The sequence below is a fragment of the Ictalurus punctatus genome, chromosome 4 (genome assembly GCF_001660625.3).
Source record: "Ictalurus punctatus breed USDA103 chromosome 4, Coco_2.0, whole genome shotgun sequence".
NCBI classification, from domain to species: domain Eukaryota; kingdom Metazoa; phylum Chordata; class Actinopteri; order Siluriformes; family Ictaluridae; genus Ictalurus; species Ictalurus punctatus.
The window spans coordinates 14,114,269-14,134,715 of record NC_071284.1 but is presented as its reverse complement, the minus strand read 5'-3'; the positions used below and the strand labels follow the sequence as shown (position 1 = coordinate 14,134,715).

General features: G+C 39.0%; 2 protein-coding genes across 4 annotated transcripts; one reads left to right on the top strand and one right to left on the bottom strand.

Annotated features, from left to right (window-relative positions):
* Positions 1-577: 577 nt before the first annotated feature.
* Positions 578-11,419, bottom strand: kmt5b (lysine methyltransferase 5B). Its single transcript, XM_017465916.3, has 10 exons — positions 11,003-11,419; positions 8,637-8,938; positions 8,373-8,520; positions 8,083-8,248; positions 7,420-7,529; positions 7,166-7,332; positions 3,746-3,765; positions 3,497-3,633; positions 3,162-3,355; positions 578-3,056 (listed from the first exon to the last, which is right to left on the bottom strand). The coding sequence occupies exons 2-10, from the start codon at positions 8,788-8,790 to the stop codon at positions 1,723-1,725; spliced, it is 2,430 nt and encodes an 809-aa protein (XP_017321405.1). The 5' UTR covers positions 8,791-8,938; positions 11,003-11,419; the 3' UTR covers positions 578-1,722.
* Positions 11,420-11,918: 499 nt separating this feature from the next.
* On the top strand, positions 11,919-18,288 carry si:dkey-12e7.1 (F-box protein). Of its 3 annotated transcripts, none has more exons than XM_017465920.3 (2): positions 11,919-12,127; positions 15,947-18,288. In XM_017465920.3, the coding sequence occupies exon 2, from the start codon at positions 16,018-16,020 to the stop codon at positions 17,146-17,148; it is 1,131 nt and encodes a 376-aa protein (XP_017321409.1). In that variant the 5' UTR covers positions 11,919-12,127; positions 15,947-16,017; the 3' UTR covers positions 17,149-18,288. The 3 variants fall into 3 exon arrangements, with proteins under 3 accessions (XP_017321409.1, XP_017321407.1, XP_017321406.1); XM_017465918.3 differs by lacking the exon at positions 11,919-12,127 and adding an exon at positions 15,300-15,414; XM_017465917.2 differs by lacking the exon at positions 11,919-12,127 and adding an exon at positions 15,369-15,476.
* The last annotated feature ends 2,159 nt before the right edge of the window (positions 18,289-20,447 follow it).

Genomic DNA, 20,447 nt, shown 5'->3' with positions numbered 1-20,447 from the left:
CCAATAACAGCTAATAATTTGTTCAAAATTAGAGAGCACTAATTCTAAAATAAGTTTTAAAAATCGAAGACATGTTCACGTTCCACAATAGGCTGTTTGTCATGTTAGTAACTCTGTTAAGCTAAACAAGCAAGTCTTACTTTATTTGAAGAATGTCATTGGAGGAATGTTCCTATAATCAATTCAGAGTACAGAATATGTGCATGTCACTTATAGAATACAATATTGAAACACAGAAACATTATGTCACTTATTGAATACAATATTGAAACATGCTGATTCAACACACACTTATTAAGTGTCAGTGAGTGCCAAAGCACCTAAAACTCTATCACGCCTAAGAGATCCCCTTTAGAAGAAATGCCCCCCCCCCCTTATGTCCCCCTTTAAGCCCCCCTTTAAGCTTTAACCTAAATAAGACCCCTTTCAAAAAATGCTGCAAACTACACAGTACACTACTAAATAACTCACTGTTGTGCATCAGAAAACAAGTTAAAGTACCAAAATGCTTTATCTAGTGGTCACGCAGATTGCTACAAATGTTGACAACTAGGACACATGAAGCAGCAGCCAGACATCTCAAAAAATGACTTTAATATTTTCAAGTACTCAAAAAGAGTTAAATAAAAACAGGTTCCAGAATATACAGTGAGCAAGCCCCTCCCTCCCCAAAGTGCATGTATACATCACACATTGTTGTTATGTCCATATTCTAAAGAGAAACATCTTGGGAGATTGCTGTGATCCTTATGAAAACTAGAGTCTGACAAACTGTCTTCGCTTACATAGAGCATTAAGGGTACCAGATGAACAAATAATAAAAAAATAAACAAGATAAATGTCAGCTGCCTACTCATACAGTGAGAAACAAAATAAAGGACTAAATGCTTTAAATAATTACCTCGTTGACAAATCCTAGTGATATAATCTGTGAACAGATTATATGATGTTTTTAACATGGCCCAATTTCTATTGGCTTTTATTTTAAAACATTTTCCTATGGGATTTCAAGTCACACAAAATGCCAGATGGATCACAGGCCACAACAGTGAGCACCATGGCCTTTGGATGGACACAATAATGTGATGCCAATATTCAAACATAAGTTCAGTAGGGAGATTTTATTGACTTTTTTATTTTATTTTATTTATTCTTTTTAACCAGATTACCAATTTAACTTCTTTAATATTCCCTTCAGACACATTGAATCAAACAAGATCCGACACACTGCTGTTTAACTAAAAAATTGATAGCTAGCTTCGGAGGTGAACACATGCATCATGTTTATGAAAAAAGATGAACAGATTCCAGCCCTTCTTTCTCTCACCAGATTGAGATGTGAAAGGAATAGTTCCACCAAAACATGCTAAAATGCCCAATAATGATTGAAGATCGGACCACCCCAGCTATGGTTTTTCATCACCCTGTTAGCTTTTTAGTGTTGATTGAACTATCCCTCTAATGGAATAAAACTGCAAACCTGGACAAAACACTGACTAACATCTGCACGTTAAACTGACAAATAGAATTCATACACATCTGTACACTTTCTACAATATTTATATTCATGAAGAATAAACAATAAAGAAGTGCCACCATTAAAATGTATAGAAAGATATCTTGTGTTGATTTCACTGTACATTTGCCATTCTTACTCCACATTCAAATTAAGTCATTCAAAATGAACACATAATTGGTAGGACTGAGGGTTATTTACATAGCTTAGGCATTGAGTCTGAGTGACTGGTCCTCTCTCCTTCTTGAGGAGATGTCAATATCTATGGAATCTTTGCCCACAATCAGCCGCAGACGTTTCGCTGGTGGAAGAGGGATGAAGTCATCCTCATTGTCAAAGTAGTCCTCCTCCTCATCTTCTGAAGTCAGCGAGTCCTCCTTGATGTTCCGACCCATCTGAACTCCCACCTCTCTCTCCAGAACTTCACCCTCCTCCCTCTTGACTAAACCTGTGAAAGTCACATCCTCCTCACGCTTTAGCTGGATCTTCAACTTGGTGGAGCTCCCGTGAGGTCCATGACCAAAACCATTGTTCAGCTTGGCCACATACAGGCCAGCATGCTCATTTTCCCGCTCTTTGCTGAACTTGATGCTGATCTTCGATGAGCGTCGCACAGCCTTGGCATCTCGATGCTCTTTCTTCTTGCTGCTGCTGTCATGCCGCCGCCGCAGTGTCAGCTTTGGGATGCCGGTGTTATTCTCCAAGATTAATTGTGCGTCATAGCGTGTGATGCGCCGCTTTTTCTTGCCCCCCTTCATGCGCCGTGACACCTTGGAACTCTCCGCCAAGCCCTCATAATGCCGTTCTGGCAGGACAAGTGGCACCTTGGCACACTCTGCCATGTCAGCAGTATGTGCTGCATGTCGCAGGTCAGGCACCCCGTCCTGAAGAAGATCGTCGATGTAGGTGCCCGTTTCCTCCTGTTTTATCATCCTCCTCCGTCTTGGGCATGTCCCTTTCTTGGGACAACTGACCTCGAGGCTGGGGATGTTCATCTGATGGCCAGGCATTGTGGGAACAAAACCATCAGGCTCCATTTTGAGGGCCGTGCTACCAACAACCTTGTTTGTGCTGCTTGGCTTTGAGCCACGCTTGCCTCCATCACGCTCATGAGCACCAAGAGAGGTCCTGCTGGACCTGCGAGTTCTGTATGGGCAAGACACACTGCCCTTGCAGGCTGAAGCACCCTTTGGGGAGTTCTGATTGTTTTCGTGATCTGCAGCAGGCTTAATGCCACCCCTGCAGCCAGAGAACTGAGGGACTCGACTGTCCGCCTCTCTTTTGCAAGGCTGCTTGAGGTTCAAGCTCCCTACACTTGCTCTGGTGGGCGCTTTCAGAACTGCTGCTTGACGCCGTCTCCTTCCTTTAGACAAAGGCTGTGTAGGCTTTGACTTAAGTCTCTTTGGTAAACTTGAGTTGGCTGTTTGACTTCGTTTAGGGGGTGAGGTAGAGGTAGGAGTGCTTGGCCGAGTTTGCCTTGTCACAGCTCTGCCTTTGCAGTGTGCTTTGAGACAGGGTTGCGACATCCTCTTCCGTAATGCTAATGAGAACATAAACATGAAAAATTTATACACTTTCTCCAAACAAACAAAAGAATACCCACACACATTAAAGTCATTAAAGGCCAGTTTTATCGTTCTCTCACATGTATGTCCACTAGGTGGTTCCTGAGACTCTGCTTCAGAGGCAACAGACTGGCTGTCTGATTTCTTGCTGCCCTCTTCCAGCTTCTTCAGTCTGTTGAGCCTCTTGTCAGTCTCCCTCAGGCCGTACTTGCTATTGATCACTGCAACCTCGACAGGCAGTCCTGCTTTTGACTTAAACGCACCAGTGCCACGCCTGAAATCAGATTAAAGATGCATCAAGGTCGTAGGCATTTACTTTGCATACAACCTAAGGTTTCTGCTAGTAAAACAATTTAATTCTTTGTTACAAAATGAATTCAGAATATTCAGTTGCCATGCAGAAGGGATACAATACCTTTCGCAAGTATAGCATTCACAGAATTCGTTGTTTTCTCCAAAGAAGCCATCTCCATAGTAACATGAGATCTCTTCCCCTGGTTCAATGTCCCGCAGAACCTTGACACATGCAGTGTCGCGACCTGTGGATACAAACTGTAACAAACCTTTCCATAAGCTCTATTTGGGTTTTTTTTTTGTCCACGCAGTAAATAAATATTCAATAGAAACAATGATCCATTGATGCTCATTATCAGTTTATACTAACCTTGCAATTTGGCCGGCAATCTGTAACAGAGAAGAAAAAATGTGTTTTAATTTACTTGATAGCTAACGTTATTCCACTTAGTGATTGTGTTTTTTGCAGTAGTGATGGAAGTTAGGCTGGCTGGTGTACATGTATACTGAAATGCAGGGATAGAGAGTATTTGAGGGATTGTGACTATGTAATATGTATAAAAATCAATGTTGTCAAATCAAATATATTGTGGCTAAATGTGATGTTATTTATATAGTGGCTATTAATGGTTGAGAATAAATGGATTCATACCAGGGATGTTAGCTGGACTGATAAACATTTGGGGCTGAGCCCAGATTCTTCTCAATCAAAAAAATTGTGTTTTTTTTTTTTTTTTTTTTTAAATACTTCTAAATAAACTGTTTCCATGCATTTTTCCAGCTCAGCCAGTAGCCTAAGTTTTGTTTTATGTATGCTGATGTAACTTAGCTGTCAATGTATAACATGATCAGAAAAAGATTTATCATAAAACTTTCCTCGGGTATTGTCACTGCTTGTAGGACTATCAGACCAGTAAAATACAAAACTTTTCTAACTAGGCTAGTTTGGTGTCACTAGCCAAGGAGAGGCACAACTAAGCTATCATTGTATGGGTTTAGTTGCTACAGTACCATGCAAAGTACATTATCTTTTCTTATGCTCTGCTCGTATCATGTTCACGTAAACTGGAACTCATGTAGACTTTTAAACACCTTGTTTTCCTGCTCAGCATCAGAGGATGTTAGTGTTTCAGTCTCACCCCCTTTACTGGTAAAACAACAACAACAAAAAACAACAAGAACAACAACAACAACAAAAAAACACGCATATCCATTTTCCCCTCACACTGTGAGCTAGCATTTGTCAGAACTGAGAGACTGTCAGCCAATAAATCATGAGTATTTCCACGTATTTTCCTGTAAACCCTGTCTGATTCACCTCCATTCAGTGAAGATACAAAATTACAACACCACCGTCTTCTTTTACTGATGTTCAGTTACCTAGTGACAAACCGACAAACCTAGTGGAAAATTATTCGGGGCTAAAGAAAAAAACTTCAGGCCTACAGCCTCCAATGCCTAGGCCAACTTACATCCCTGCTTCATACCTTGTGTAATATTACAAAACATAATACTACACACGGTAAACCTGAATAGCCACACTTTTAAAGCTTCTGCCAACAGTTTTATTTTATCTTTGTTTTTCATCGATTCACCACATTCATACTCAGGAAAGCTCATTTACATTAGTATGATTGGTTTGTTCACAAACTGTAGGGCAAAACAGTAGTGCTGTATTTATGTTTAAAAAAATTATAATAATAATAATATAAAATGACAATAATACTATTTTTATGAAAATATAACTTATGATGTTATTACACATTTCTTTATATTTTTTGTACTTAAATAAAAAATAAAATAATATTTTATTTATAAAATAATAAACAACACTGGAAAAAAATAGAAAATTAAAATTAATTAAAACTTGATTTAAAAAAAAAAAAAAAAAACCCACAACGTGTGTTGTAACATAATTTATAACAATATTGATATGTTGCCATACAGCCCAGCCCTACTTGACGCTTACTGCAAAGGACACCTACAGGGTAAAACTGTGCTTTCTGGATTGCACATCACCATGTTTTCACCCTTTTTAAGGGAATCTGAGTTGGAATGCTGAAAGTGAAACAACCATCCATGGCATGACATGCATGAGAACTGGCCCTGCCCTCTAGTTGTAGCAAACGTATACTTTCACATGTGATATAGGTGTTGGGAAACTTTGTTTCTTAAATAAAAAAACAGTTATTGGAAAAATGCTATGCTGTTCCATTTATCACCTGAAACCATTCTGTATGGCACAAACAAAAAATAAAAGCGATCAAATTCTTTAAACAGTACTGTATATAGTGCACCATAAGCCACTTTTCTACTGCATGGCTTGACTTGGCTCGCTTTTTGGGCCCTTAATATGGTCCACATTCGGTGAACAGGAAAAGCATTTGGAATACAGGCCATATTTGTACAGGACTTCTATAATACAACATTATTCCTGCATGAAGGTGAGTGGAAGATGACACCAATGTTCAGGTGGCACTAAACTGCAGTGGAAAAACAAGCTAAGAAAAATAAAGCGACCCGAGACATGTTGAGCCATACCATGGAGTGGAAAAGTGGCTTTATATGTCAAATTATTAGGTACACCTACCCAGTACTAAATGAACTTGCATGTCCATATCATGTTACAGTCAAGATTTTTTCTAGCTCTCAATTCATGAAGTTATTTAGGATTCAGTTCTTTTCCCTGTTTCAACACTAAGCCATGTGATCCAGGAGTCATTTCACAAGGCACTGCGCCAGGTGTGCTAGAGGCAGTGGAGCAAATATAGTATTGGAGCTTAAAATTCCTGTCTATGCATTTCATATTATCTATTTAATCCTTTTTAGCTTCTGTCCTTGCAATTACCTGCTCTTCTTTCTCTCCTCTTCCCCCTCTATCTCCTCTCTTTGCTGCTGCATTTGCTCCTTCTGCTGATTCTCCACTGGCCCTTCCTTATTGCCTTCTTGCCTACTAAAGCAAAATTCATTTTGCCAATAGCCCTGCACTGAGAGTTAATTTCTTGCACTAAAGTTTTATATAACTTAGCTGAATGTAATTTATTCAAGTAGGAAATGGAACGAAACAACATTCCATTTAATCAATCACTTCCGTGTGATGTCATCAGTGTGTGCCTCCAATTGCTCCTACCACACCTGACAATTTGAACGTGTTCTTCAGAATGTACTGATTCAGAGAGAATAGCTATTCTGTAACCCTGGGTAGCTAACATGATCTACCTATGCAAACTATCTGCTGAATGCTAACTTTAATCAATCTGAGCTGTGCCGGAACGTCCAGTGGGGAACTGATACGAGTGCTCATTTGGGTGAAACTGTGAACTGCACCTATATGTGGTCAATGGTTCAATTTGTAACAAGGGTCTAAAGCAGGGGTCTTCAATCTTATCCATAAACGAATGGTGTGGCTGCAGGATTTCATTCCAACCAAGCAGGAGCCATGCATAATTTTACTCATTTAATCAGTTCATCTTAGTCTCCAACCAACTATCAAGTGTGCATCCAATTTGTCTGTAACAAAAGCTTGCAGCCACACTGGCCTTTTCTGAAGAAGACTGAAGACCCCTGGTCAACTAGTTAGAGGCACACACTGATGTCATCAGATGGCTGACTATCAGAGACTAATAAAAAGGAATATTGTTCAGGACCAAAAAATAGAATTTGATATATGAACATGTCATAAGTTCAAATACAACTTAGACTTGATACTCTTCAAGTAGGCATGTTAAAAATATACCATTAAATGCTATATTCATTAGTTTTTGAGGCACAGAAAATGCAGGATACATACCATGATTAATAAAAGCAGCAGGCCCCAGCCAAAGCTGAGCACAGTTCTTACGCGTAGAGTACATGACACTGAAGTCATTCTCTCCATGGCGTAACAACATCTTCTCTTCATTAGCAGACAGCTCAGCAATGCAACCCACAAGATGTTCAATTTCATCGTTCCTTTTCCTTAAGTACAAGAACAAAAATGAGGAACACTTGCTAGAATTTTGCAATATAAAGACAGCCTGAATGATCAGATGCCATCCAGCTTACCAAATTTTTGTTGCTACAATTTTGGCTCCATTTTGCTCAGAGGAATAGCGATTGCATGGAAGAATCTCAAACCCACTGTCTGCTGCAAACATACGCAAGTAAACAAAGACCTGCACAGAAAAAATTGTGCTGTTTAATTTTATGACCAGCTCTGAGAAAGTATAGGCCAGGTTTATACTTGCTAAAGTATGAGTAGGCAAGGTGGCTCTCCCATGTATATGTTCATATGGCATATCAATTTTTCATATCCAAAAAATGAACACGATGCACTGGTGTAGTGTAGTACCACCATACTATTCTAAACAGCTCATCAGTATTAACTGACCTGAGTTCTCTTTTACAGTTCAAACCTCCCGGGTCTGTTTTAGGTACCAAACTTCTGGATTAAGATTAGTAAATAAAATTTACATTGGTGAACTTGTAGTTTTGCTCAGAGATGCTGCTAATGACAACATGTCTAACATCTCTGTGCTGCTGCACAGTCAAAAAAAGTGTGCATGAAATTGCTAAACAGGTAATCCTGCTGGATGTGGCAACCATGTGTACAATGCCACTCATGTAGCTGCTGAAACTGCAGAAGCACCTTTATGTCAAGTATGTCAAGTATATCCCTGGCATTATTGTGCCCACATTTGTATCATTTACTTATTGTAAAATATTTACATGTGCTTTGAACAGCTTCTCCTGGGCCTTTGTCTTATTAAGAAAGTGATGTCTTCTCCAGTCTGCAGAGGTCAAAGCCTGGAATGCTTTTTCCAGGTTGTCATTCTTCTTTAAATTTTCGATCACTTCTCTAAGCTCCGACTGCCGACCCTTGATTGGGCGAAACCTAAGAAGGTGAATTATAGTAAAAGTTATGCACATGTACTGACTGTCTTATCTGAAGGCTAGCCATCAGTTATGAGTGATATGACAGCTCTGGTGTGCCAAAAGTAAATTTAAGAAATACAAACCTCATATTCATTTTGTGAGTCTGAAAACCCAAGTAAGAGTCCAGAATCAGGCTGGTGGACAGGTCGTCATATTCACACAGCTCCTTAGCAGTCATCCCTGATGAGGGCACATGGCGCCTCTCTGGCTCTGGGGCTACACCAATGACACCTAACAAACAACAAAGCATAATTTGATAATAGCTGAAAACGGTTACTATGAACCTGCAGTATAAGGAATAGTTTAGGCATTCCTTTTCTTTTTTTGGACTGTACTATAGCACTTACGCCGGCTGCATCTCCTGCCACTAGGGGAGCTTTTGCTCTGGCGCAGGTGGGCCCTCTGGCCATTCTGCAGCCTGGTCTTCCCAACGGGCTGATTGCTGGAGAACCTACTGCCATGTCTCCTTCCATTCAGCACCATGTTCTTGGATTCTCCCATCTACTTCATACCAGCAGGTTTTCTGGTGAAGGCTCATTTAGCTTATGTGTATTTATGAGAAATCATGGGCAACATGCGAGGAGCGGTTTTATTACCCGCTTGTAGGGCAATTAGAATTATATGATGTAATTCCCAATCCTGCTTGCACCTGTTAAAAAATGAGTATGAGTAATTTACTGTAAATAGCATTAAATAACAAGTATACATGACAAGATAAAACAGCCAGTGTGTGAAATAGCACAGTAAAGAAAACGATAAGCATTGTGTTGATTCACAGAGGAGTTGAGTGATTGGATTTAGATGACTATCAGTACGTTTACATGGACAATATTCCAATATTAACCCGATTTAGACAAAAGTCTGATTAAGAAATTAGCATGTAAACAGCAATTATTGATGATTAATCCGACATACTCATAAAGTCATACTCGAAATAAACACAAATCGTATTAAGACAAGTACAAGTGGAGTATTCCTGTTTTAGTCATATTATCAGCATGTATTATAGACATATACACACCTCAATCACACTATTAACGTCGTGTGTGAGTTTTCACCACATTTTGTGACAGGACACCTACACACACGGCAGTGCTCAATCTTTTGACGGTAAACGAGAGAGCACGGCTGCATCCGAAACCACGTGCTTGCCTACTATATAGTAGGCGAGATACATCTCAGCCTACTATATCTACTGTATCTCAGCAACTATATAGTAGGTATTTCAGATACTATATAGTAGGTAAGTACGCAGTTTTGGACGCAGCCCACAGCTTCAAGCAGTCTTCTATTTGCACGTATAGCATGAAAGATAATTACCTGCACTTGAAGCTTTCGTTAAATTAAAAATGAAACACCCAAAACTGTATACGGTACCATAACGAAGACGAACTGTATGTTGATATGTGAAATTCTGGAGGGAACGTCAGACGGCGTGGCGTGCGGACGTAATGACGTGCGCCGTTAATTGATCTACGTTCTATAACATGTAAAACAGGAACATGAAAGGAATATTCTAAAAGCGACTCATGTAAACACCTTAATCACAATATTGTCTTACTCAGAATAAGGTCAATAATTAGATTACTGCTGTCCATGTAAACGTAGTCTGAGACACATGTAGTTTGGTACAACCATTTCAAGACTAAATAGGGTCTTTATCTCTGCAATGTTTATTTATGCTTTTAAAAAAAGCTTAATGTACTTTTAAAAAACAGCCAATCTGACAGGTAGGTTACAACCCATCGGTACAGTGTTAACAGTTGATAAACTGGCCAGTTGCTTAATAACTATTAATAAGTGAAGACTGCCGCCTATCGGCTGCTGAGAGAATTGAAACCACATGCTTAAAACAATGTAAGGTTTCCAAAAACATTTCCGCTTTGAGGAAAAACTCCGTGATCGCCGATGACGTTTGATACACTTTTCTACAATTTTCAGAAATAACGCGTCGTGACTGAAATACCTGTTTCTGTATCTACTACCTACATTAAGCGACCAAGCTAACAGGCTAATGCTGCGGTCCATTTAACCAGCCAAACAACGCAAAAGGGCGGTGGACCCGAATCAACAAAACTTGCAAAGCCAAAGCAATAACAAGCAATCACCTGCGTGGATTACTCCTCTATTAAATAAAAGAGAACGCCAGCGTGTATTTGCTAGCACGATAAACTCCGTTTAGCATTAAGACAGCTAGTTTTAACTAGTTCGCTATCAGGGCTAGGGTAGGTAACGTGACGTTCCTATAATCTCCATCTAGCCTGAAAGGTGTACATAAAGCGGGGTGTTAGCTAACTGCTAGTTAGTGTTTCTAAATAAGTAACCATTGGGCAACTGACACTTTGTCCAGTTGGCATTTAGCTCGTTAGCTACTTAGCAAAAAGATACTAAAATCATAATGATAGCACCAGCTACCATTACAATAACACTCGCTAACCAGACCTGTGGGAAATGATGCTATATGTCTCTTTTGCAACGCTTTGTCGAATGATAGCCAAATAGTTAAGAGAGCAGCAGAATCCGGGCCTACAAACTGCTAAATGCTAAGCTACTGGCTAACTCAGCCGCTAAGTGCAAGATTGCTTGCTAGCAAGATAGCCAAACATAGCTGATAGCTCACATGCTACCTACCCAGTTGGGTAAAGCGTACCTGGAAAGTGTTCATTAAAGAATGTTTTCGAAAATGAGAGCGAGTCTGTGCTTTAATACTCACTTTATTCTTTTTCCTATGTTAAGACATGCCCGTCACAAGCGCCCGAGACGAGCGGAATGTCTTACAAAATATTCCATATAGCAACCAAAAACTGCAAGATAATTTACATTAAAATTCAAGATGGCGACAGGGTTTGGTTATAGTGGAAAGATAGGACATATAACCTCCTCCGGAAAAAATAGACCCAAACCCTATTGTTCCTGTCGTCTAATCTGATGCTCGCAATTATTAAATCCACAGAGTCCAAAGATCATTTCACAGAAGCACACAGTAAACACTATAAAATCCTGCGAAAACTTGGATGTGTACAAAGAGCGCGTTGTTATTTCCCTTTAAATGTCCACTCGTGTGAGTGCGCAGCTCGCCGGCGTGCATAGCAACAACATCCTCTCCCTCCTAGCGTTGCCCAAGTTCCCTCTTCAACTCCGCTATTTACAAAGAGTGCCCTTTCTGTTGTAGCTACAGTAACAGCGCTATGGGGGCAATAGCAGTATTTTATATTCTCTCACAGTCATGTTGATGGATGTTCCTAATAAGTACGTTTGACATATAAATTAAAGTAAAGAAACAAGCACGACAGGTTATAGGATAATGATCAACGATGGCGTATTGTGATGTGGCGCGACGTAAAGTTGATTATCTTCCAAAAACAACAGGCCCCGATGTGTCTTCTAATGCAGTAACCAGTTAATTCCGGTTATCGATTACCTTCAAGCAGCTATAAACATTTGTTCCTTCACCTCACATATCTTCTTTGTTTTGTTTCTGAGTGAGTGAGCTCAGGAGTTTGTGCCGTAGCAGAAGTGTTTGATCAATATTTCTATTTCTTTCTTCTTTGAGGAATGTAGGGGGAGGAGGCCATTTTTGTTGGTACTCCTCTGACTTTTATCCTGGTTTAAAGTTAGACAGGGAGAGAGGGAAGGGTTCTTGTAATTTATTTCCCTTCTTTTGCATGTTTTTCTTATGGTTTAGTTAGTTTTTCCATAATTTTTCATAGGTTGTTTTGTGATAGTTGTGATTGACATCTTCTGCAACTATCAAATTAAACATTATTTTCTTTAGAGTGGTGTCTATGGTGCTGCTTCTGGGACAGGAGGTTGGACATCCTGGTTCTCTCTCTCCAAGGTAATCTTTTTCTATCATTAATTTTTTTAAAAAAAATTTCTTTACTTTATTACTGGCTCACCAACCCTAGACGGGTGGCTACGTAACACATTCTCTGGCTTTGTCACATGCCTTCTAGCAAACTGTCATTAGATCCGTGTCTCAACTCAATTTGATTGTGTACAGGGAGTTCCTTGGACTTCATGGCTTGGATTTTAGTCTGACATGCACTGTGTACTGTAGAACCTTATACACACAGGTGTGTAGCTTTCAGTTTTTGATTTGTAATAAATTTCCAAAAAATTTCTAAGACATGGTTTCACTTTTCATTAATGTGTGTCGATTAGAGGCCAAAAAAGTACATTCACTCCATTAAATAAAATCTATAATACAATAAAGTGTGCAAAAAGTGAAGGGGTCTGAATACTTTTCGTACACATTGTACTAGCCTTAAATTATGTAGTGCATCCACCATACTTGATACGTGCCTGTAACCGAGTTGTTACTATAGAAACTGATAACATATTAGTACAAGGGCATTAATATAAACCTATGATCTGAAGTACAGCTGGCACTACTGTCAGAACTGCTTTTATAGAAAATTAACACCTCATGACCAATTAGATTTAAGAATTGAACACCACTGTGGTATAAAGCACCTATTTTACAGACTAGTAATGTGCCATTTATTTCACATTACTTGTTTAAAAAAACACAGAAGGTGTAAAGTGATGTACATAAGAGAAAACTTGCACTGAGGAATGGAAGAAAATGCAAAATCAAAATCTGAAAGGCTCATAGAGACATATCTGAGACAGCTCAAAGCTGTAATTGATGTCTTGACTCTGGGGGGTAAATACTTATCAATTAAACAGTTTTTTAAATTAAAAAATTTAGAGGACATCAAAATAACTGATTAAATTGTATTAGTGTACAGAGATTCTTCGAAAAGAGCAGAAAAAGTCCCACTGTAATACAACCCCTATTCCAAAAAGGTTGGGAGAGTAGGGAAAATGCTAATAAAAACAAAGAGGTGTGATTTGTAAATGTACTTTGACTTGTATTTAAACAAAAAACGTATAAAGACAAGGTATTTGATGTTTTACCTAATCAACAACAAGCATAGTTTTTTTTGAAGATAAACATTTATTTTGAAATTGATGCATGCAACATGTTCCAAAATGTTGGGACAGGTGCAATTTAGGACTAATAGCGATGTGACAAGTTGAAATAAGAAGGTGATGTGAAACAGGTGAAGCAATTATCTAATAATAGTATATAAGGAGCCTCCAAAAAAGGCCTAGTCCTTCAAGAGCAAGGATGGGTCAAGGCTCACCAATCTGCCAACAGATGCATCGGCGAATGATCCAACACTTTGAGAACAACATTCCCCAAAGACAGACCGGTAGGATTTTGGGCATTTCACCTTCTACAGTGCACAATATAATTAAAAGATTCAAGGAATCCTGTCAAATCTCGGTGCGTAAAGGGCAAGGCTGAAAACCACTTCTGATCCCTCAAAAGTCACTGTCTTAAAAATCGTCATGAATCTGTAATGGATATCCTGACATGGGCTCGAGAATACTTTGGTAAACCTTTGTCAGCCAACACAATTTGCCGCTGCATCCACAGATGCAAGTTAAGGCTTTTCTATGCAAAGCAGAAGCCATACATCAACACTGTCCAGGGCATGGGTAACTTGCACATCTGTGAGGGCACCATTAATGAGGAAAGATATGTACACATTTTGGAGCAACATCTGCTGCCATCCAGAGCAGGACAATGCCAAACCACATTCTGCTCAGATTACAAGCGCATGGTTTCGTAAGCAGAGAGTGAGGGTGCTAGCATGGCCTGCCTGCAGTCCTGACCTGTCTCCGATTGAGAATGTGTGGTGCATTATGAAGCACAAAATAAGGCAACGAAGGCCCTGTACAGTTGCACAGCTGAAGAAATGCATAATGGATGAATGGGGGAAAATTCCTCTTGCTAAACTTAACCAAGTGGTGTCTTCAGTGCCCAAATGCTGGTTATTAAAAGAAAAGGTGATGTTACAGAGTGGTAAACACTCGAGTATTTAAATAATGTGTTAATATTTTATTTTTAGCATAGTACAGGTTGAGTTGAATGTTCGCTTTTTTCATTTTTCATATTTTCCCAACTATTTTGGAATTGGGGTTGTATACTAATATACTTGAATTTGACAAAGACATGACAAAAAGAGAAATATATACAGTGCCTCCAGAAAGTTTTTTACCCCTAGTGATTGTTTCTGTTTTTGCTGTATTGTCACATGCCATCTAGCAAACTCCACACATAACAGTGTTATACATATAGCACAGAAAATTATTTACATCACCATCAAGCTCTAAAATTATACAAATGCAATGCATTGAGTAAAAAAATCTGCACATTAAGTAGTTCTACATTTCCCATTCTACTTTAATAATAAACACACACACACACACACACACCATTAACCATAGCTGTGAGATGTCTCATGCATCCATTATATCCCTTCACATTTCATCTCTCTTTATTATATTTTAAGACTGTCCCAATTAACCTGAATCAAGTTTGAAAATGATTCAGTTGTAAACATCTGTACATAAACTAACTAACTAACTATTTGTTACAGCAGTGCATCTTTATGTATATATTATGCCTTATAAATATGTGGAATGTATTATTCATGACAAATATATATTCTGCAAGGTCTTATAAACATAAGTTCTGACTTTGAATTATCAGGTACTAAAGGATAAAAAGAATAAAGAGTAAAATATGTCATTTTTATTTGGAGGGTAACACTACAGTTTATTTCTAACACTGCAGCATGTGTTCATGTTTTGCTTTTGTTTTTTATTGCCATGATATATTAATAATTTTTAATAGACATTAAGTGGGTGGTGAAATTTATCCGCTGGAATTCAGCACAAGATTAAATACAAATCAAAATTCCTATTTCAAGATTTGACTTCATTTTTCTTTAATGCAGGCTGTTATTTCACTTCCTGCTTCGTAATTCCCTATCGGAGGTCGACGTTCCTTCCCAATCCGAAACTGGGAATTACGATTTTCCCCAGCATTAAATGACTTTAAGACATGGATTTGAAGTCAGTTATTTGAATGTGTAAATATGGCATATCGGATATAGGTTAATACGTTTACCTTTTTACTACTCTTCCATTAATATCGAAATCCAATAAAACGCAATAAACAAACCACACTTTATGGCGGATCTCCGCATCACGCTGATGACGCAATCAGACTCGCAACAGGAACCCCTCTCACACACACATACACAGGTAGCCGTTAGTTTAGTGTCTTTAGTCTGGTCCATTTCTAATACTTAAAGGCTTCATTAAAAGTAAGTTAGGCTGGTAGAATAATTTTAATGGAGTGTTTATTTTTTATGACCTTGCCTACGATGAGCACGTCATGTTAAAGGTGTATGAGTTATTTAGATGGCTTAGCTCTCGCAACGAAGGCTTCGCTGCTGAGTTAGCTAGCCTTGGTTTGTTCTCTTCATAGCTAGTTATTCAACATGCTGGTTTCACACATTACGTGTTAATTTCGTTGTCATTGTCACGACGTTTACCAAGTCGTCTTGATAGTTGCCTTCAGTGCGTAATGTAATGTAATGTTTCGAGAATAACCAGACAGATAGTTAGCAAGTGTTGATGTGTTTATATGCTAGCTACTTTTGCGCCTAGCAGTCAGTCATACTTAAAAATATTGTTTTTTAAATTAAAGACTGAGTTCAGCAAATTTCTTGTGCATTTGTACACGTCTGTATTGGGAATGTGACCTGGAAATGTGCCATCTCTTCTGTCTTAGGAGCAGACAGTTGAAAATGGTTCAGTGAAAGAGTGCAACAGAGGTATGGTGGCTATAAAAGTTTCCTGTCAATGATAATGCCTCCAAGGAAGAGACCCCTCATTCCTGTTAGCGCAAGACGGCGGCCAAAAGGTGATGACGATTACTTCCCCTTCAACCTACTGCCAGTGGAGTGTCAGCTCCATGTGCTTTCATTCCTGAGTGAGGTGGACAAGTGTAACTCAGCGCTTGTGTGCTCAAGCTGGAGCTGCCTGGTGCGCTCTGGGAAACTGTGGAGAGTTGCAGACTATTCTCGCCGTGGAGTGTTCCGTCTCGGACAGGAGGGATTACTCGTGTCCAACAGAGAGTTTGAGCGCTGGAAGTCATGGGTTCACCATTATACTCACCATCTCATATCTCGCGGGGCTAGTTTGCTTACTCTCAAAGCAAGCTTTGATTTGGGGGACCAGTGCAATAAATGGGGCGAACTCCTCTCTCATCTGTTGGAGAATGTCCACTGTAGGGATCTCAGTCATTTAGACTTGAACTGGACATTCACTCTGCTGGAGCCGTTGGACCTCAGAGTCCACTCTGGTTCTAGTTCACACCAAGATGTCATCAGTAAAATGGACCAAGTTAATAATTTCCAGATCCTTTTAGCCAAAGTAGCCCAGAGCTGCCCACGAATCACCAAGATGCGGCTGCACTTTGATTGGTCTGACAAGTCAGTAGCTTTAATAGCTCAATTTCAACACTTGCGCATTTTGGAACTTAAGTACTTCTGGGTCTTTAAAGGGGTGAGCCCAAGCACCTTGCAAGCACTGACTAAATCACTACCTAACCTCAAGTCCCTTACTCTCAATGTTCTAGTGCCACTTCGGAATTTGGGCATTTCATACATTCTTGAATCACTGTCCCTGGAGTTCCTTGATGTTTCCCTCAGCCGAGGTCTGGTCTTCTCTAGCCTCAAACTGCCTGCACTGAGAGAGTTGCGGGCTAAAAAGATTGTACGGGGGATTACTTTGGACCGCCGAACCAGGATCCGAATCCAGAGCAGGTGGCCTTGTCTGTATCAGGTCTTGCGAGATGGGACGCCCAGGCTACAGGTGCTCAACAATGAACGACTACTTCCGAACTGGAAAGAGCAGACTTACGACGAGCTCACTTCTATTCTCCAACAGTCTTGTTACTGTCTGCAGCATCTGGATAATTGGATCTGGTAAACAAACTGTCAAAAATAAGGGCACAGACCTGTAAGGAGCAAGGAGGATGAGAATCATTTGTGAAACTGACAAACACCTGTCACCATTTATTAAACATATATAATGATTCAAAACACAATAAGCCACCCTAAAATTGAAAGAGATAATATAAAGCACAATTGTGAGGGCATTTGTGTTGAAATTTCAGACCAAATACCTCTGGTCAATAACAAAATATGATAGCTATTTGAGGACTAGCTATAGAGTTCGGTTTTATCTAGTGAATGAAATTGCCGTACTCAAATGTAGAAAAGGAGATAAAATCCTAACATGAGGGGTGGAAAGCAATGTGTGGTCTAGATCTTGGCTTGTACACTGCTCTCAGTGTCTCAATACAGAGGCATTGCAGAATGCAGAATGGATATTTGTTAATAAACCAGGCCTAAATACTTCCAAGATTTGCAAACAATAGTTTTACTGACTTTTTAAAAATTTTATTTCTATTTTAAAATTCCCTTCAAAATGTTTCCTGTAGGATAACCCTTGTGGTTGACGATGCACCAGGCCACTAATAGGATAAAGCTAACATGCCAGACTCTAGTTAAACATTTATTTTTAAACAATGCTTTAATAAGATATTAGTCTTAATCTTTTAAAAAAAATATATATATATGGGATCTATCTTGCACCAGACTGACCAGTATGCTCACACTGACATTACAGTTTACAGAGTTTTATTAAATCATCCCTTTTCTCAAGATTTAATGCAAAATGTAATGTAGTAAACCTGTAATTAATTGATTTTATGAAGAATGGTGGTGCACAGACTTGCAAAATGTCCAAAGATCTAAATGACCAACTAATGTGAAATGTTTTTCATATATTGTATTTATGTAGTTTCCTCCCAGATAGTTGCTTTCCAATACATCAAATGTTTATGCATAGAGAGATCCAGTCATGTATGTGTAGTGCTTCATACTTATCCATAGAGGTCCTCTTAGCTTCAGGTTTTGTACTACCATCAGCATTTTTCTCTGCGCTTGTTACCATAATTTATTAGTTTGCAACTTGCACTGATTTTTTTATGCTTAAAGGCAAATTAAAGCAATGAATATTGAATTGCTAACGACTGCCAGAATAAAGTTTACTGGTTTGACTGTCCATATAGTTTCTTTCTATGTGTCATCTAAATACTGCATCAGGTATTATAATGTTACTGTGTCAAACATAGTTTTCATTTATACTGGAGATTCTGAAATTCTGAAAAAGTTTCCAAAAATCCATCCTGTAAGAATAGTAGTGGCTAGTCAGTGTTCTGTGGTCTTACTGTAACCTGTCTTTACATACTTTCATAAATAAATTTTAAAACAATCTAAAAAGAATTGCTTCTCATGCACTCTGCACTGCTGTTTTCAGACTACCCACAGAGGTTGGAGTTAGCTCTCTACAAATTTCTTAATGTAATCTCACAAATTCCTAATATGATTTAAATCAGGTGACTGTGCTGGCCATTTTATTTAAACTTCCTACTCAAACTACTCCCTCATTTGATGTACCATAAGGCATCTTGCAACTTGTCACTAGGCGTTGGTAAAGCTGGGCAATAAGGATCAGGGAGTTTATCAGTAAGTCAGTATAATTTTCCACTTTTGTCAAAAATCCAATTCAGCAGTGATTCATCCCAAGACCCTAATTCCACCCTCACTCCACATAACTCTTCTCCCAGTGTCTTCCTCACATAGACTCATCACTTCAATGGAGAAGAAACCTGGATTCATTATTAAAATTCACTTTCTTGATCACATTTGGCCACTTATTGTTCTCTGGCAAAATCTTGTTCAGCCTGTTTGTGTGCAGCTGTAAGCCACAGCTTCTTTCTTGACTTGTGACCAAACATCCCAACCTCTCTCAATCTTTGTTGGGTGGTAGATTTTAAGATGCACTCCATACTCATGTCCAGGGGCCTAAGCTGGCCTGGGCGTTTGGGGCTTCAGCCCCGAAGATTTTTTCTTGATCCCTGAATAATTCTCCATTTGGAGCAGTTTGTCAATACACCACTGGACGTCAGTCAAAGAAGACGACACTGTTGTGATTTTGTATCTTCACTGCATGGAGTGTTGTATTTTATCTTCAGTGAACGGAGACAAGACCAATCAGACAGGATTTACAGGAAAATATGTGGAAATACTCGTGTCTTATTGGCTGGCAGCTTATTCCTGCCAAACGCTCACGCAGTCAGTCAGTGTGAGGGGAAAATGGATATATGCCAATAAAAAAAAGAAAAGTAAAGGGGTTAATATTGAAACACTAACATCCTCTGATGCTGAGCAGGAAACAAGATGTGTAAATGTCTATACGAGTTCCAAGTGACGTGAATATAATATGAGCAGAGCATAAGGACAGATGATATACTTTGCATAGCTCTGTAGCAGCTGAACCCATACACTGATAGCTTAGTTGTGCCTCTCCTTGGCTAGTGACGCCAAACTAGCCAGTCTTGTGTTAGATAGCCAAAAGGTTTTATATTTTATCGGTCTGATAGTCCTGCAAACACTAATAACATCCGTGGCAAGTTTTATGATAAATACAACCTTTTGTCCAATTTTCACATTTTTTAAGCAATTACCCGTCACATGCAAGAAAAAAAATGCATAGAAACAGTCTATTTAGAAGCATATTTTTAAAAAGTCTTTCATGGACAAGAATCTGGGCTTAGCCCCTGATGATTAACAGTCCAGCTAATGCCTCTGCTCATGTCTCCTCTCTACTTCAAGCTGTGGAGCAAATTACAACAAACCTGCTCTTTCTGAACAAAATGCTGTCCTGGAGTCTTTTTGTCCTTCACTGACCCACTCTCTTTGTTTTTTCAGAATGCTACAAACACCATTCTAACTGCAACAATTTTAAAAGCACTTTCTCATTGTGAATATCCTCTCCAAACACAACAATGTATCCATGATTTTCTTTGCTTATTCTTGGCTTTTTCGACCCAGTTCTCACTTCTTTTGGTTAGCTCCAAATCACACATGAGTGGTAATGTTTGTTTATTAACTATCAGCTGTACCTTCAGACCTAATTTTGGAGTCTATATTAAGCATATGTGCACTCAGTGATCATTGCTTAATCAATTTATGGCTACTGATCATAGAGTATATCCTTCCTATGTAAACTATACAAAGACCCTGGCAACCAGCACTCATAAAAAAAATAGATACATTTATTGGGGCATTTCCTCAGTAAAAATAAGGGACAGATCACCTCAAATGCTTCAAAAACAGTTGCTAATTGTCGATATTACATATGTACATCTGAATAATAAT

Excerpts from the sequence above, each read along its gene's own strand:
- kmt5b (XM_017465916.3), bottom strand. The coding sequence starts at position 8,790 with ATGGGAGAATCCAAGAACATGGTGCTGAATGGAAGGAGACATGGCAGT. Across the intron at positions 8,249-8,372 it reads ACTCACAAAATGAATATGAG|GTTTCGCCCAATCAAGGGTC; the intron begins GTTTGTATTTCT and ends TCACCTTCTTAG. Across the intron at positions 3,766-7,165 it reads TGCTGCTTTTATTAATCATG|ATTGCCGGCCAAATTGCAAG; the intron begins GTATGTATCCTG and ends TCTCTGTTACAG.
- si:dkey-12e7.1 (XM_017465920.3), top strand. The coding sequence starts at position 16,018 with ATGATAATGCCTCCAAGGAAGAGACCCCTCATTCCTGTTAGCGCAAGA.